Source organism: Xenopus tropicalis, chromosome 9 (assembly GCF_000004195.4).
Source record: "Xenopus tropicalis strain Nigerian chromosome 9, UCB_Xtro_10.0, whole genome shotgun sequence".
NCBI lineage: Eukaryota > Metazoa > Chordata > Amphibia > Anura > Pipidae > Xenopus > Xenopus tropicalis.
The window spans coordinates 40,270,660-40,289,302 of record NC_030685.2 but is presented as its reverse complement, the minus strand read 5'-3'; the positions used below and the strand labels follow the sequence as shown (position 1 = coordinate 40,289,302).

At 37.4% G+C, this 18,643-nt stretch overlaps 1 protein-coding gene across 1 annotated transcript in view; it reads right to left on the bottom strand.

Moving 5' to 3' along the window:
• The window catches only part of gtf3c1 (general transcription factor IIIC subunit 1), a 79,928-nt gene that overhangs the window by 25,102 nt on the left and 36,183 nt on the right, over positions 1–18,643 (bottom strand). The window contains exons 17-28 of the mRNA XM_002938289.5: positions 17,299–17,396; positions 16,409–16,505; positions 14,552–14,729; positions 13,665–13,791; positions 12,350–12,485; positions 11,253–11,325; positions 10,887–11,060; positions 9,712–9,857; positions 8,518–8,660; positions 7,342–7,423; positions 5,604–5,716; positions 570–632 (exon numbers count right to left, since the gene is read on the bottom strand). Of these exons, the coding sequence (XP_002938335.3) occupies positions 570–632; positions 5,604–5,716; positions 7,342–7,423; positions 8,518–8,660; positions 9,712–9,857; positions 10,887–11,060; positions 11,253–11,325; positions 12,350–12,485; positions 13,665–13,791; positions 14,552–14,729; positions 16,409–16,505; positions 17,299–17,396 (1,430 nt within the window). The remainder of the gene's footprint in view (positions 1–569; positions 633–5,603; positions 5,717–7,341; positions 7,424–8,517; positions 8,661–9,711; positions 9,858–10,886; positions 11,061–11,252; positions 11,326–12,349; positions 12,486–13,664; positions 13,792–14,551; positions 14,730–16,408; positions 16,506–17,298; positions 17,397–18,643) is intronic.

Here is an 18,643-nt window from a genome sequence, read left to right as displayed (position 1 = left end):
CTGAGATGGCAGGAGCCCACCAGAAAAACCTGGACCATGAGCCCACTCTCAAAACTTTAATTCCTTCTTTCCTCCCTCAAACTCTTTATTATCCTAGCCTTTTTTTTTTTTACATACTATACTTAAACTCTTCCATCTATCAGGCTTCCTTGTTCCCATACAGAAATAAGGAATGACCATGAAATAGGCTAAGTAGTTAGAAGCAGGAGGGCCCACTGACACCTGGGCCCCCCGGGAGTTTTCCTGGTATCCTGGTGGGCCAGTCCGACACTGGTGCAGAAATTCCTTTATCACAGACAAAATACCGATGCTAAAGTGCCTCAAAAACACATTTAACCAGCACAAGAATTTATAAAAGCAGTCTGGGAATGGAAACTATAAAAACAAAATTGTTGTTTTCAATAACATTTAATGATTATTGAAGGAAGTGATCAGTTTTTAGTTGGAGATCACTAGTTAGAAAAGACTAAATGACAGACAATAAGATCCTCAGGGGTTTAAATATTGCCTGAGGTACCGAAGGCTTACTTGTATTGTAATAGTATATTAGCACTGTCAACTGTACATACCTGTCAAGAATTTCTGTTCCCCCCTCTTTATCTGTTTGTTCCCCCACGGCCAAAATTCTGTACCTGTTACAAATACAAAAACAGTCCTTTGATTCAGTGGTTTATAAGGCATAAGAAAGGAATAACATTTTTTTTTGTAGTAACCTAGGCAAAAGTATATACCAAATTTGTGAAATATATATATGTAGAAAAAGGCTGAGGCACACACTTATAGGAGTTGCAACCTGGGTGCAAATCAAAGAAACAATATAAATATGTAGAAAATGCTGATGCACACCAGGAAAATTTTATCAAAAAAAGTTACTCATTTTATTTGGATCACATTAACTTTTTTGATAAAATTTTTCTGGTGTGCATCAACACAATTTTTCCAGAAAATCAAGTATTTCTCACAGAAAAGTATTGCAGTAAAACATGTTTTGCTATACACATGTTTATTCCCTTTGTGTGTATTGGAACAGAACAAAAAAGGGAGGAAAAAAAGCAAATTGGACATAATGTCACACAAAACTCCAAAAATGGGCTGGACAAAATTATTGACACCCTTTCAAAATTGTGGATAAATAAGATTGTTTCAAACATGTGATGCTCCTTTAAACTCACCTGGGGCAAGTAACAGGTGTGGGCAATATAAAAATCACACCTGAAAGCAGATAAAAAGGAGAGACGTTCACTTAGAAGTATATTTATCATGCTGTGTAAAAAGCGGAGTAAAACATCACAGGTGATGTTGCTCATAGCAGCCAATCAGTTGCTTTGCTTTGATTTTCTAACTGTTGAAATCTAATTGCTGATTGGTTGCCCTGGGCAACATCACTGGTAATGCTTCACTCCACTTTTTACACAGAATGATAAATATACCCCTTAGTCTTTGCATTGTGTGTCTGTGTGTGCCACACTAAACATGGACAACAGAAAGAGAAGAAGAGAACTGTCTGGGGACTTGAGAACCAAAATTGTGGTAAAACATTAACAATCACAAAGTTACAAGTCCATCTCCAGAGATCTAGATTTGCCTTTGTCCACAGTGCGTAACATTATCAAGAAGTTTGCAACCCATGGCACTGTAGCTAATCTTCCTGGGCGTGGACGGAAGAGAAAAATTGATGAAAGGTTGCAACGCAGGTGTAAGAAATCGTGTATCTTGGGTGCCATTATTTGTGATATATATATATATATATATATATATGTGTGTGTGTGTGTTTGTGGCTCTATACATATTTATGTGTCATACACTGTGTAGATGGAAGTTCTACTGAGTCCTATAAACCAGTTGTTCAAGTTGCACCTGAAGCCAAATCTCCATATCAAAGGGTTTTTCTGTGGATGGTGGTGGAACAGTATGTCTGCGAGAAGCCATAAAACTCAACAGTTACTGAACAATGGGCAAGGTGTGGTTTTTATCAACCCCCATCTGATCAGTTGGAATGTGGGGGAGCAGTGGCTGAAAGGTGTATAAATGTGGACTGGACAGAGCAACCTGGGTGGAGCACCTGGGGACTGGATCAGAAGTGACCAGGGAGGATGTGAGACAGACCAGAGAGGCGGCCATGGCTAGAGAAAAGGAACCAGACCTTCATGTTCTTTGTTTATTGGTAGCTATGATGATGTAGACTTTGTTATTAATCTGTATATGTAAATAATGTAAATATATTTTGTTGTGTTAACTAATCTTTTCATTGTAACCGTCCATTGATTTGCTACTCAATATATTCTTTTTAATATACACTTATTGGTGTGGGTTCTTTTTCTGCTTCTCAAAAGAACCGGAACCCTAGTAAGAGGGGTGATTAATATTATTATTATATTATTATATATAGTCAAAAATCTTACACAGGATAGTCCGGATGGTGGATAAGCAGCCCCAAACAAGTTCCGAAGAAATTCAAGCTGTCCTGCAGGCTCAGGGAGCATCAGTGTCAGCGCGAATTATCCGTCAACATTTAAATGAAATGAAACCCTATGGCAGGAGACCCAGGAGGACCACACTGCTGACACAGAGACATAAAAAAGCAAGACTACAGTTTGCCAAAATGTACTTGAGTAAGCCACAATCCTTCTGGGAAAACATCTTGTGGACAGATGAGACCAAGATAGGGCTTTTTGGTAAAGCACATCATTCTACTTTACCGAAAATGGAATGAGGCCTACAAAGAAAAAAACACAGTACCTACAGTGAAATATGGTGGAGGTTCAATGAGGTTTTGGGGTTGTTTTGCTGCCTCTGGCACTGGGTGCCTTGAATGTGTGCAAGGCATCATGAAATCTGAGGATTACCAAAGGATTTTGGGTATTACTGTAGAGCCCAGTGTCAGAAATGTGGGTTTGTGTCCGAGATCTTGGGTCTTCCAGCAGGACAATGACCCCAAACATATGTAAAAAAAACACCCAGATATGGATGGCAACAAAGCGCTGGAGAGTTCCTAAGTGGCCAGCAATGAGTCCAGATCTAAATCCCATTGAACATCTGTGGAGAGATCTTAAAATTGCTGTTGGGAAAAGGCGCCCTTGCAATAAGAGACCTGGAGCAGTTTGCAAAGGAAGAGTGGTCCGAAATTCCCGGTGAGAGGTGTAAGAAACTTATTGATGGTTATAGGAAGCGACTGATTTCAGTTATTTTTTTCCACAGGGGGTGCAACCAAATATTAAGTTAAGGGTGCCAATAATTTTGTCCAGCCCATTTTTGGAGTTTTGTGTGACATTATGTCCAATTTGCTTTTTTTCCTCCCTTTTTTGTTCTGTTCCAATACACACAAAGGGAATATACATGTGTATAGCAAAACAAATGTTACTGCAATGCTTTTCTGTGAGAAATACTTGATTTTCTGGAAAAATTTCTGGGGTGCAAAGAATTTTGGCCATGACTATGGCATATGTGATGTGATTCTTTTAATACACTTTTTTGCAAATAATCCGTGTGCCGCATCTTTTTCAAATTTATCTGTTGTGGAGGGATGTGACGGCGTCCTGAAGTTGCAGAGCACCGGGATTCACACTATGGATGAGTGCAGTGACAGTGCTTTTTGAGGTATATATATATATTTATTAAAAAGCATTGTTAAGTTGGCTACTTGTCTAGTAACCCCAAACTTCCAACATCTGAGTAGTTATTATGGTTTCCTAGATGTGGCCAAACTTTAGACTTTCGGATTACCAAAGCAATGCAAAGGTCTTTCCACGGGTAACTATTCTTGCCGTTTGTTGCCTGCGATAGCAAGGATCTATCGTGGGCAACTCAACTGCTTCATTGGTTCTTGCCTTAGAGTTGAATAAAATGTTTTTCATTTTACTTTGTTCTCTATTATCTGTTTGTATGTATACAGGAGAACAATTAAATGTAGGTGCTGATTAAACAAAGACAGAAACAACTAAAAAGGAAAGTTTGAGAACAAACTTCATGTTGGTTTGAAAAACGTGAAGTCACTGAATTAAATCTGATCTGTTGGCTCCACCCACTTTTTCTAACCTTGGACCACAGTTATATAGTAAAAACCACTGTGCAAAGATTGGGAACCCTGGTTTTAATAGTGTCTGAATGGCAGCAATTTAAATTTCCCTGCTGAAAGTCAACGAGTGACATCTGATTGGAGGTTGGTGGCTCCGCCCACTTTTCTAACCTGGAACTGCAGTTACCCAGTGATAAATTCTGCAAAGTTTAGGGACCCTAGGATTAATAGGTAAACGGCAGCAGTTTAAATTTAAACCAATAAAAGTCAATAGGTAAATTGTGATTGATGGTTGGTGTGTGTGCCCACTTTTTCTAACATTGAGTTGAAGTCATAGTGTGAGAATGACAGCATTTTAAATTTAAACCAATAAAATTCAATGGATGAAATCTGATTGGCTATTAGTGGCCAACCCATTTTTCCTACTTTTAAACTGCAGTCTACCAGTGACCAACTTTGCAAAGTTTGGGGACTTAGGCGTAAAAATTGTGGAACTGACAGCATTTTACACTTCACCATTGAAAGTAAATAGGTGAAATGTGATTGGCTGTTGGTGGCTCCGTCCACTTTTTCTAACCCTGAATTCGTAGTCAGCCAGTGACTGACTGTGCAAAGTTTGGGAACCTTAACATAAATAGTGTGAGAAGCAGCAGCATTTTAAATTCAAACCGGTGAAGTCTAATTAGCTGTGCAAAGATTGGGGATCCTGGTTTTAATAGTGTCTGAATGGCAGCAATTTAAATTTCCCCACTGATTGGTGGTTGTGCTCACTTTTTGTAACCTTGAGTTGAAGTCACCCAGTGACAAACAGTGGGCACCCTGGCATAAATAGTGTTTAATGACAGCATTTTATATTTAAACCAATAAAATTCAATGGATGAAATTGGATTGGCTGTTGGTGGCTCCGCCCACTTTTCAAAACTAAAATTGCAGCCCCCTAGTTACCAACTGTAAGAAGTTTGGGGACCCTGGTGTTAATACTGCGAGAATGGCAGCAGGTTGAATTTCCCCATTGAAAGTCAATAGGTAAAACCTGATTGGCTGTTGGTGGCTCCGCCCACTTTTCTAACCTTGAACTGCAGTTACCTGGTGCCTAACTCTGCAAAGTTTGGGGACCCTGGTGTTATTACTGTGAGAATGGCAACAGGTTGGATTTCCGCCAAGTCAATAGGTAAAATCCGATTGGCTGTTCACAGCTACGCCCACTTTTGGGCATCCAACAATCACCATATTTTCATTTAGGCTGACCCCATGAGTATGTTATTCAAGTTTGGGGGGTGTAGCCTCAAAACTGTACGTGTGGCAGCAGTATGAAAATCTTCCCTGTCAAAGTCAATGGGAAAATTGGGGGGTTCGGAGCGGCGCCACAAAAAGACGGGGGGCAGGATCGCTTAGAAAAGCACAAACAACCTGCTCCGCTATAGGGCGAAGAAGTGTGGAGAGTTTGGGTGTTGTACCCCTAAAACTGTAGGAGGAGTAGCGTTTAGAAAATGGGGGGCGCTAAGAGGAAGAAGAAAAAGCGGAAGAATAAGCTGAAGTCGAAGAACAGTATGTTCAACCCAACACAATAATAAATAGAACATCTTACCTGGCAAAGAGTTCATCAACAGTATCAGGAATTTCATATGTTGGATAACCCAGAGTAGAACTAAATTTCTTCTTGAGTCTTTCTACAAGTTCTTTATACTCTGCAGCACAAACCTTAAACACAAGAACATAGTTTTAAACTGGCATCATATTTGTATTCATTACTTTCTCTATAGTTTTGAAAAATGAAGATATTAAAAGCTATAAAGAGTTATTGTAGAAAAGTATTACTGAATCAGCCCCTAGCTCCTTATAGTGTTTCAGATTCAGAAGGATGAGCAACCTGACAGTCAGTGGGGTGGTATAAGATAACTGGCGGTGAAGTCAGTCAAACAGGACCACATTAACCCTTTAACTGCGAATTACGTACGGTGTATGTTGTTGCAGAAAAAGGCTTTATCTGCCAACGACATGAGTTGTACGTTGTTAGGCAGATAAAGATTCTCTCAGGAGAGGCAGCAATAGCAAAGCTATTGTATTAAGAACAATTTAAGGAGAAGGAAAGGTAAAAACTAAGTAAGCTTTATCAGAAAGGTCTATGTAAATACAGCCATAAACACTCACAGAAACACTGCACTGACTTCTTTGTCAAAAGATTTCTTGTCTGTAATTCATGTGCCAGAAACACGCAGCTCTCTGCTCTCTCCTGCTCACCCCTCCCTCAAGAATGCTAAGAACTCACTCCCCAGGTGAAATATGGGGAGACTTAAGGGCACTATTGAGACAACTGAAGGTATGCCTGCAGCTTGAGATTAACTCTTTATTAGCGTTTCCTTCACCTTTAAGATGAAATTCATAAGGTTTTATAGGCCCTTTAATTAGTACTGTTAAGATATAAGCCTTAAATACCTTAAATAAACAGAAAATGGAATGCACAATAAAATTCATGTTAGTGTAGTGCATATCTACACAGTCAATTACATTCTGCATTAACGTAAAGACACACTACCTAGAAAGTTGTGTCTCTCTGGCCAAGTCAAGGACCTATAATAAAGCCATAATAGTTCCTGACTTAAGCTTTTGATGTCTCTGTCTACGGAGCTGTTAACCTTGACCTTGTGTGACTTTAACTTGATTTTGTTAGAAAATGAATAAGAATTACCTTAACAAAAAGGCACACTAACTGGTTCAAATTAAATGGTTCCACTTGTTCTGCACCTTGAAAATTAGTTGGCCTATAAATTGTAACACTGGACAAATCTACCCTGGCACTACATGCTTTGGACAAAGCAGGGTTCCTCCTCAGGTAAATGTTACAGAAAATAGCCAACAACCCCCATAAGACCACATTACACAGCTCCATCTAGTGCCTAGAGAAATTAATTACAAGTAAATCCATACATCAGGATCTATTTTATTTTTTTAATGCTTTGCACAAAATGCTTAGGTTCTGGGGCAATCTCTGCAGCCAGTTGGTTTATACAAAGCATTAGTGGAAAAGTAAGCAACCCCCACCCCACTATATTCTCTGTAAGTTTGTCTAGGAGGGAACTAGGATTAGAAGTACAATGGAAATTTAAGGTATCAATTTTATAACTTTTTGGTGTAAGAGTGTGGGCTACACATTCACAGAAATGGCAGATCCCTATTTTTATGTAGCTAGAAGAGCATACATTTTTCATGAAAATGGTTATACAACCCCTTAAAAGTCTTTCAAGCCCATGCTCTTCATGCACTTTACTGAGGTAGCAGAGTAAAGTATACATAGCAGTATCACAGTCAGTGGACAATATACTCACTTTAGGATCATCATAATTCTTCTTTACAGCCATAAACTCTTCAATAAGTGTTTTATCCTGGTAGACTTCTGCCAAGCATACTCTTAAGAAAAATTTCTGGGTTACATTAAAAATATATATTTCCTTGAACAAATGAACTAACAGGATACATTGATGTAAAAACATGACATAGTTGTGGATAGGTGGAGACCTTAAAAAACAAAGTGAACACAGACACCCCCTCTATTTAGTTCTGGCTTAGTATGCGTACTGTTAGTAAGTAAAGGGTCTGAAAGTAAAGTAAAGTAAAAGTAAAAAAGAACTTGAGGTAAAGACAAAACACCCCCAGAACCAAAGCAAACAACAAACTATACTTTTAACAGTTCAGCTTTATACAATTACTAAATCATGGGAATACTTGCACCACTGAGTGGTAGTAGGTGAAAAACAACACAGATCATGTCTAGCAAGCGGACATCCACTAATGCTGCCTTACACCCAGTAATACTAAAGAACCTGTGGATGACAATGATGAAATCATACAGACCAGTAACTGTAAGGGGAATGATAGTTACAGCTCATAGCCTAGAGCAGGGGTGTCAAACTCAATCACATAAGGGGGCCAAAATCTAAAACACATGCTAAGTCGCGGGCCAAATTTTTTATTAATATTAAGATACTAAGGGGTATATTTACCAAAATGTGTAAAAAGTGGAGTAAGACATTACCGGTGATGTTGCTCATAGCAGCCAATAGATGCTTTGCTACTGTTGAAATCTGATTACTGATTGGATGCCTTGGGCAGCATTAGTGATAATGCTTCACTCCACATTTTACACAGCATGATAAATATACCCCTTAGTTTTAGTTACTATGTGAGAAAATTGGAAATTGATCAGGCTGGATGGTCAGACACACTTACCAAGGGCCACATAAAACAGCCAGGTGGGCCGGATTTGGCCCCCGGGCCTTGTGTTTGACATATATGCCATAGTATAAGAATTCCAGATCGCTTGTAGATTTCTAGGACTAAATGCATGTTGCAGCCCTTCTAGCTGGATTTTCTAGACATGTCCTTGAATTTTTTAATAATCTGGTAACTCCACTATAGCGCAACTGTTGCAATATATCTTTAAGAGCTGTCTTAATGGGTGAGCAGAAGCTAAGTCCCAAATAGGCAAACAAAAATTTACTTACTTATAGTTAAGATATGTCTGGGGATTTTTTATAGTGTAACGAGCTCTTCGACCAACAGAATGAGATGTTTTATCAAGTGATTCTTCCAAGCTAGCATGCATAATATCTCGGACAACTTGCCAAGGAACAAATGGTCTTTTCACCTAGAAACATTTAAAATAAAGAATATTTAAAATACACATTTATTTCATTACCCCCTTATATTATATTAGAACGTTATTTTATCAAGTCACTTTCTTAAGAGCAGACAACTTGGGTAAGTGCTACAAAGTGCAAAATGTGAAGTATTTTGGCTAAGCTATCCATAAAACCAGTGCCATCTGTAAAACATTTGGTGGACAATGCTATTTAGGGCAAAGACAGCTTTGCTTTCCCTGCATTTTGCCACTAAGTGCTTAACAGTTCCATGGTTGGGAACAAAATGGCTGGAATTGATGCCTTATTCATTTCAACGGCAATTTCTTAGACCTGTGGGTGTACTTGGTTCTAGTGATTATTGCAAAGAAGTACCGATTAACACATTTCTAAATGCCAACCCTCTAACCAGAGAGCACAACTGTGAGGTCAAGAAAAATATTGGAAAAAGTCATTTTTTTAATGAAACCTTTAACATTGTTGTGTTATTGGGTGTCCATAATAAGGTTTAAATGTAAGCATATTTATATAAATATATATTATATATTTATATATCAGGTTTTCTCTTTTACTGATAAATTAGCCACATTTATATCTGACATTCAGATAATGGGTTATTGATTGTGCTTTGACTTCAGGGACATTGGTTCCGGATTCTGAGCGTATACTTACAGTCTTTGCCATAAGGTAATGGTATACAGGGCGATTTTTGCATATTTAGTCTTTTTGTCTTTCAAGCATATCTGCACCCACCCACCCACCATGTGTCAAAGTACCAAGGCTTCACATTCACTTCCTAGGCAAGGGGTCTCCTGTAGCATAAAACATTACATTTTCCAAACACTTATTTCACTACAAAAGCAAGAGGAGATGCTTTCCCTCTTCAGTTCCTGCTGTTCTAGCAGTTCAGTCAGTCAAACTATACAAATAGAACAAAAGACTGGCCATATACTTGTATGGCCCCTTATATAGTATCCTTCCATTTAACCACTGGCCCAATAAGCTGGAGTACCATACAGGTGGGCCCTTGTATGGCCACCTTAACAGATGCTTGAATACCTTTTTATTCAGAATGTTACTTGCTATTCGGCACAACATGAGCAAGCCATCCTCTTGGGCTGTCCAAGCCACTCGCAGACGAGTCATCCTTTGTAATGCACTCTGATCTGCCTCATCATGGTATCGCCGATTCTTGTATGGGTCGCCTTAAAAAGAAGATAAAAAACTAAACGCACTCCTCTGGTAATTTAAAGAGCCAGATGCACTTTCTTCTGTGGTCATCCACCAATGGATTCAATACAAAAATAATGGGAAAGAATGAGAATATAAGAAAGCGTATATAAAAAAAACAAAACATAAGCTCATACCACAGCTGCAATGTTTCAGGCTTAATGTCACCTCTTATCAAGCTACTGACAAATGCTCTTTTTCATCATGAGCTGGATGAACTGAACTGATGAACACAAAAGGCAAGATTAGATTTTGTTAGGTTGCCTTTGTATGAACTAGGAAGATCTGGAGACATATAAAAGTCAACTCTTCTTATAATGTTCTCAGTAACAAAAGTATCTTTCTGTGAAGTGATTTATGTATGCTTAACTGACCACATGGAGGAAGACTTAATCTGGAACAGTTATGGGACTGTTATCGGGAAACCTGTTCTCCAGACAGCTCCGAATTATGGAGGTTCATTTCCCTATAGGACCAGAACGTAAATTATATCCTTATAAATGGCGTGTTTCTACATCAGTACACAGCACTTGTTGCACCTGCTCTCTCCCTTGTACCCCTCCCATCTGACTCCCAGGTGCAGCAATTCCTCACTTCACAGGACACTCTACTGCTGTCTCCTGCGCTCCTGTTTGGCTGTGCCCTCGCATCATTCCTCTATGGTCTTCCTTGAAGGTCCCTCTTGAGTCTCACCCCCACTCCTTCCACAGTCTCATGTTTACCCAACCTCCCGCTTTTGATGTTAAAAAACCCTAAGAACCAATGCTGGTGAAAAAATATATGGACAAAAACTGGGAGTCACTGTTACTATTTTTGTGCACTCTTAGATTTACTTCTGTCTTGAAAACCTTCATTGTGATTAAAACAGAGGGATTTTGTTTAAAGTTACCCTGGATATTACTGTCTTTTACTTTAAGAAGTTATTACCAAGGCTACCATTTGAGTAAGTTTACACAATAAATATATTCTACCATAAGAGAGAAATTCACAAGCGGCCAACTTACTCTTTTTTTTCTTTGCTTTTCTCTTTGGTCCGATATCTTTTTTAAATCTTTTTCTCTTTCGGCCCTTCCCACCACACACCCGCTCATTACGATTCTCTGCAGCTTCTTTGACAACCTCAACAAGTTCACTTTTTCCTACCAAATTCTTATCTCCCCAAAAATGTGTTTGGCTACCTAAAATGTAAAGAGATATTAGTAACCTCACTTAAACAAACATTAATCCTAGGCCAAATGGCCAAAGAACAGGAAAGTAGGTTTCCATAAATATTCTTATTGCAATGAAAGAAAAGCAACATTTTCTCAGCATTTTTTTTCCTAATATAAAAGCTTAATAACTGTTGTATAGAAAATTAATTAAAATGTTACCTCTTGTACCCAGGGGTAAAGTATGCTTATTTAGAAATGTCTGGAGTCTCATTGTAAAGCCATTATCTTTGCTCTGAAAAGAGAAACATACGCAATTAAACAGATTGTACCATCATAAATATTCAGGTAAAAAGCATACACGTCTGGGATGCAAGATCTGACTTCAATTGTACCTTGTGTTTACTGAAAAAATAGAGCTTTGCAGAGCATCCTTAGAGTGCAGTTAGGCTCTGTCAGGGTCCATTTTACTGCATAGTCTAAGCAGGATATTTGTTTCGCTGTAAGATCTAAACAGGATAGTTGTGTCTCTCCCCAGATCTATACAGCTTTTTCAGTACCTGCCCCCATTATCTTCTGCTTAGGCAACAATTCTTTTATCAGTCTGCTGCAGGTAATGAAAGCAAATCTCTAACTGGTTGCCATGGATTACTAAACTGAGGGAACTTTAAAGGAGAAGGAAGGTAAATACTAACTAAACTTTATCAGAAAGGTCTATGTAGATACAGCCATAAGCACTCACAGAAACACTGCACTGAGTCCTCTATCAAAAGAAACATAGGATTTCTTGTCTCCTTTTTTCCTGTGCCAGAGTTAGCAGCTCTCTCTTCTCTCCTGCTCCCCCCTCCCATAAGAATACTAAGAACTCCGTCCCTCAGGAATGTGTGATGTGAGCTATACAGCAGGAAGCTTCCCCATAGTCTTACAAACTGTGCATGTACAGGGGGTATTGATTTTGGTGCAGGAGCGTGGAATTGTTCACATTTTACAGAGCTCAGTGTTTTTTTTTCTTTTTTCTATGACTTATGATCATCTGAACAGGCTAAATATGGGGCACCACTGAAAGAACTGAAGGTATGTCTGTAGCTTGAGATTAACTCTTTATTAGCCTTTCCTTTTCCTTTAAGTAAATGTGCCCCAATGTAATCCCTCTGACTGTCCTGCCCATCAGTTTCCAGACAGAATTCGGACTGGAAGTGTTTCATTATAAGACCACATAATTGAAGGAATTTTAGCTTTCTACTTAAAATGCTTTTCTACAGTGCATAACCGGAGAAGAGGAATCCATAGACAGCATGATAAATTATCTAAATGCTCACCTTGCTAGTTTTGTTAAAAATGTAGCTTAACCATATCCAGTTTCGCTTCAGGTGACTGTAAAAGCTTGAGTCAAGTCCCCCAGCTCCCAGTCCATCTCCTGGAATAGACCCATCATCAACTACCTCTCTACTGCCTCTAAAAAAAAAAAAAAAACAAACAAAGAGAAAATTATTTTTATGAAGTATCAGAAAACACCAAAAACCAAACACTAAGATCCAAAGGGCAAAACACAAAGATTAATACCAAGAGATCAATCTGTTTTGCTATTACATTTTAACTATTAATAAGTGCTTTTCTAGGCACCTTAACAGAACCACCAGGCGTGTAATCCAGAAGACCTAATGCTATTGCATCCCTCTGGCATTCTGTGCACATATTTTGACTAGGATAAAATACAGGCTATGGGCAAATAAACACAATCTAAACAACCTTAGAATTTAAAGACAAAATTTCTTCCCAAAATTAAGGGAGATGATATGGGACAAAATGTTGCCTCTCCACTGGCTAACATGCAAATTGCCCCCGGGGAAACATAACAGTGCAAAGTTGCTCAAAGTTTCCTTGCAAGAAAAACTTCTGGCTACTTCTGAAAGTAGCCGTGCCTCATATGTTTCCCTATCAGCAATTTGCATGTTAGCCAGTGGAACGGGAGCAAGGAGATTAATTGCGGGCGTCAAAACACCCTGTCTATCATTGCCCTTAAACGTTTGATGGTGTTTTGTATACATATGGAAGAGAAGTCGTTAAAGACTTGGGAAGAGAAACCCATGTGGCTGACCCTAGCTGTAGGGAGTTGTTAAGACCCATAATTACCTGCAGAAAAGAGTTGACGAAGCCATAGACAACTAAGACTTTTTGCAGATATGACCACGAGACAGTGTTGAAAGCTTTCTCTAGCTCGAGTGATAGAAGCATGGAGGAAACATCCTTTGATTTGGCTATTTGTATCAGATTAATGATCTTTCGTGTTGATGAACTTTACACCTAATATGGGTCTGATGAACTTTACACCTAATAAGGGTCTTTGTGCACATGTGCTGTTTGCATATGTGGCTATCTCTGAACATGTATCAGAGGAAAAAAGGTTGCTAGGTGAAAGCTGCTATTTGTTTTAGGAAAATGTGATGGTGCTGGCAAAAGGAGGGGATATATGCAACACAAATTATGCGGTTTGGGTGGGGGAGATGTGCCCAACTTATATAGATGGTAGGAAAATGTAGGGTTTACATGTCCTTTAAAGTTCCCATTCACAAAACTTAGCTTCATTTGAAGATAGAATTTGCAAATTCAGATAATTAAATTTGTAAAACTTACGGGATGCTTTCCAGGTTTTCAGATTTCCGCTCCAAATTTGATCTCTCTTCCTGTTCATTGTCAGGATCAAGAACATTTTCCTCTTGAGTCTGAGGATTCATTTTCTTTCCACGAATACGGACAACACCTACAAAATAAAAACAGGAATACATTACATACCAGAAATATACTATACATATGTACCTCTCAGTACATTACATTGACTTTACCAACACTCCCAAGATCCTAATAAATTAAGCATATACAGCAAAAAAAAAAGTAACCTAAGGAACTAAAAAAAAGCTCTCTATCTCTGAAAGAAAAATGCAATTCAGTTTTTTTACACTAAAAGAGCAATACACTTTTGTTTAGGTTATAGTAGCCCTTTAAATAGCACAGCAATTTTTTGTGCAATAAAATAATCTAGTTTTTAGCACTCTTACAGCCCTGCTTGAAATTTAACGAGCTACCCACTCAAGCCTGCACCAAATATACAAGACAAGATTGATACCAGGTCAGTCGATTCTAAAACAAGCCATAAAGGGTTAAAATACAAAAGTATATATATATATATATATATATATATATATATATATATATATATATATATATATATATATATATATATATATATATATATATATATATATATATATATATATAAATAGTAATAGCTTCATTTGCTACTATTAATAACATACTCTTTTTGCAAAAAGAGCAACAGTTAGTAGCTTTTTGAAGCATTCAGACATGCACACATTTCTTTCCTTGATATTGCAGGGAACTTTTTTATACTTCTACTGTCTGGCTTACAAATGAACAGGGGAGGGAATATAATAATAATCTTTTTATTCATCTCTGCAAAAAATGGTTCCAATATTAAAGCCATTTCTCCAATAAATCCTTACCTAAAGGTGTATTCAGACAGACAAACTGTAAATCAAACCAAAATTTCTCCACTTCTTGCAAAGTATCAAAACTATAATATCGCTTATCAAAAGGCTTGCTTCCTTGTGCAAGGTTATAATGTGGGTCGCAGGCTGTTGTGTCAACAATTGTTGCTTTCTTTCTCACATACAAAAATATCTACAAAGACGAAAGTTAAAAAAAAAAAAAAAAATTTTTGCAATAATTAAAATAATAAAATAGTATTCCTAAAGCAACAGCCCCGATATGTAGACAATGTTGAGAAGACAATAAGAACTTGTATTCATATTTGGACAACTAATAGCTTTATAACTGCCTTACAAAGAAATACATTTTTCAGGGAATAGTCTCAATTGTGGCTGAGAACAGACTGAAGTCTGAACTGACTGGTTAACTAGGAAGTAGTGGCAAGTAAATGCTTCTTCTTGTTAAGAGAATTTTTACCAAAAACCTTCTTGACAGAACATGGGCTTCCGCAGCTATGAATCTATATAATAAAAGGAGGTATCGGTATGTTTTGAGCTAATAAAGTAAGGGCAACTTTGTGTATCCCCTGATCTTGATATGAAAGATTTTATGTGTCAGTAACAAGGAATTAGAAAAATGATTTAATACCTCCATTTTCTAACGATATTCTATAGTTTTTTTATGGTATTCTGAAACACAAAAAAGCAACACTAAGGGGCATATTTATCAAAGTACGATTGTTTCCGAATCCGAAATTTTCATACTGTGCGTATTTTTTGCGACAATTTACGCAACAAAATCGTATTTGCCACGCCGAGTACGAAAGTTTCGGATTCATTAAAGCTCCAGTTATCGTGACTTTCCCTGGGCCAGGTTGGAGCTGCAGAGTGCCATTAAGTCCTATGGGAGGCTTAAAAAAAAACCAAAGGAGGATCAAGTCAGAAAGGTTTTACCGCCGTTTACGATTGTTCGGATACGAGAATTTCATGACTATCGGATTATCGCGAATTTTTCGTAAGCATTTTCGTGACATTTTCGATCATCAGAAATTATCGTATCTAATCCGAATTTTACCCATTTCGGGATTCAAACTCTTACTTTGATGAATCTGCCCCTGAGGTGCACATTTCCTAGGCAAAAACTTCTTTTTTTAACTTCTATATATTTTTGAGATTTACAAATGGGTTTTTGCCAGTACTCAATTTTCCAGATGTTGTTTCAGAAATCTTCCCCTGGAAAATTTGAGCTTTTTTTCCCATGATTTATTAGTTTAGTTAACTTTTTTGTGGCAAAAAAAAATTCATCAAGTTTGATCTGTACCACCAAGTCCTATGGAGGCTTAGAATAATAAAATAGAATAGTCAGTGACAGCCTGTCCTTGACACATTTTTAAGGGAAAAGTTATCACCTCGTGTTTTCTAATTCACCCAGTTTCAAGGGGAAATTAATTAATTCATTCATTCTTTTCTATTTCACACGTTTTCAAGGGGAAGTTATTCCATCAATGTTTTCTACTTCATCCAGTTTCAAGTGAAACTTAAACACATTATTGCTTTCCAAGAATGAGCACCAATGCTCATAAAATGGCTGCTGGTGCAATTCTTGTTTGGAAAAAGTAAGAAGATTTATGGAAACTAGAATCTGTTTAAACTCACATTTTTCGAGTTTTAACAATACTTTCAGCTTGAAAGTTTTGTGATTTTCGAATTGAAACTCAAAATTTTCGTACGACTGATAATAGCATTATCGTGACATTTTATAAATACAACAATGATCAAGTTTAATTTGAATTTATCTTGTCAAGTTTAGACAAGAAAAAAAAATTATTTTAGTAAATCAACACCTTATTGTCAAGTAAATATATACGTAACCTGGTCTTTGTCTTGAAACTTTTCTGTTGAACCGAACTGCAACAATCCCATGCAGTTTAATTTTTGGAGACCATGGAAAACAGAAAACACATACCTCCTAGAAGGTGAAAATAATGCATTAATTCACTGTCATAATTATTAGAGTCCATAACCATTGCCTTTAGAAAGCATTTAGAAAGGGCTAGAAACTGGAGCATGTGTCATTTTAGTGTTCTACTTAGTTTAAGTAAAAGTGACAGGTAGAGTATGACCTTCCATAGACTTGAGCACACTGGGATGGGCACATCTTACGTTACATTAATCTTTATTTGAACTGGTAGAGCAATTTGAAGGCCACTGCAAAAGTAGGTTGCATGAAGCATCCTGATTGAAAAAAGCACCATCCCTAAAACTCCAGGTCCACAGGAAAAAACAAACAATTTAACTTTTGAATGCCAGACAATTTCTGTTGAATGGGTTTGTGAGTTGCCAGAACCCTAACAATCTGGCCTGAATATACAGGACAAGAAACATGAAATCTGAGGAACTGGTATTCTGTAACTTGAGTGTCAGTTCAGTAGATTCCTGAACCCCCAACCTGCAATCTACTGAATTGAAAAGACCCTTAGAGTGGTGCAGGAGAGAGGATGAAGACTTCTTGAGTGACAAATCTTCAGGACATGGCTACCACTTATTTTGAAGTTGGACACCGGGAAGAGACGTTGTAAGAATAGCTCACATTACAAGGGGACTTTAAAAGGAAGAATTATAAGAAAACAGTGATATAACATAGGACAATTAACTATAAAATATACATCTGCTTTATTATATGACCTTCAGAGTACCCATACTAATCAATGTAAACAAATGCCTACAGCTATGTTACAAAACTAAAGAAAAAGAACTCCAACCTTTTGTACAGCAGCTGCTGTCGGATAGATCTTGGCAAACATCTGATCAATGTGTGTTTTTTCACTGGATCATTTAGATAATCTTCAAGATTATCCACCTGCAAAAAAAGGCATCAATTTTTTTTCCAAGTATCTCAAAAGCATTATCATCAAACTCAAAATGCTTAAACATTTTTCTTTGCAATGCAATATAAAATATATTTTCACTTTTTATGTCCTGTAAATAACCAGTAACAGTCATGTTATTCAGTGTTGATTTTAATGGTGCACCAAAGTTTAGTCAAATACCATGACAAGTTTTGGCAGAATACCAAAATCTGAATCTGAAGCCTAATTTGTATATACAAATGTAAGCGAAATCCCCAAAACTTGCATCATTACCATTGCTTTTAAGTCACATGATTCAGATTCAGTAATGCCAGGCACTCAGGACTTACAGTAGCTGCATCCAATGAGACAATACTTGGAATGCATCAAAAACCTTTGTTGATTTGAAATTCCTAACAGGTTATTAAATATCCCTCTTATAGGGATATTAGAAGAGTATTATAAATCCCATTAAAATGAGAAGGAAATGCATTTTGGCATTTTACTGCCAGTAGATTAGTCAGAATAGTGCAAGTGAATAAGAGACTGTAAGATGAAAAGGAAAGGCATGCATAGAAAAGAAAAAGGATAAAAGTAACAATTACAATACAATTACAGCCTATCAGTTTTTTTGGCTGCTGGGGTCAGCAACCCCCCGTTTAAAGGCTGTAAACAGTCAAAAGAGGAAGGTGACTTAAAAACTATAACAAATAACAAATTAAGACCAAATTAAAAAGTTGCTAAGAATTAGCCATTCTATAACATACAGAAAGTTATCTTAAAGGTGAATACTCCTTTAAGATAAATAGGATATAATGTCCTCTACATACTTGCAAATGTATAAAGAGTAGATTTTTGCAAATCTGTCCATGCAAGTGGCCCTTGGTAAGGGTCTGCCTAACCAATATGAAAAAGCCCTTTTTTGTTATTGTCAGAAAGCACTTACCCTAATTGATTTGAGAAAAAAAATACCCTATGGTTTTAAAAACTTTAAAATCATGTTCTATTCACTGATCCAAGCAACAAGTGTACTATAACTTTCTCTGATCCACACATTTACCAATTTGTATTCTTTGAGATGCTTATATTGTTTGTATCTGATCACTGGATAAAGCATCAGCAAATGCTCCAGCTATGCAATGTGTCCTCTCTCTAAGGGGTTAATATGATATATGTTAGCTACGTATTCTGAGAGTATACTGTTCTAAATGTTGATTCTGGGCTCTCTATCACTGGAGCCCATGATCAAGACCCACAT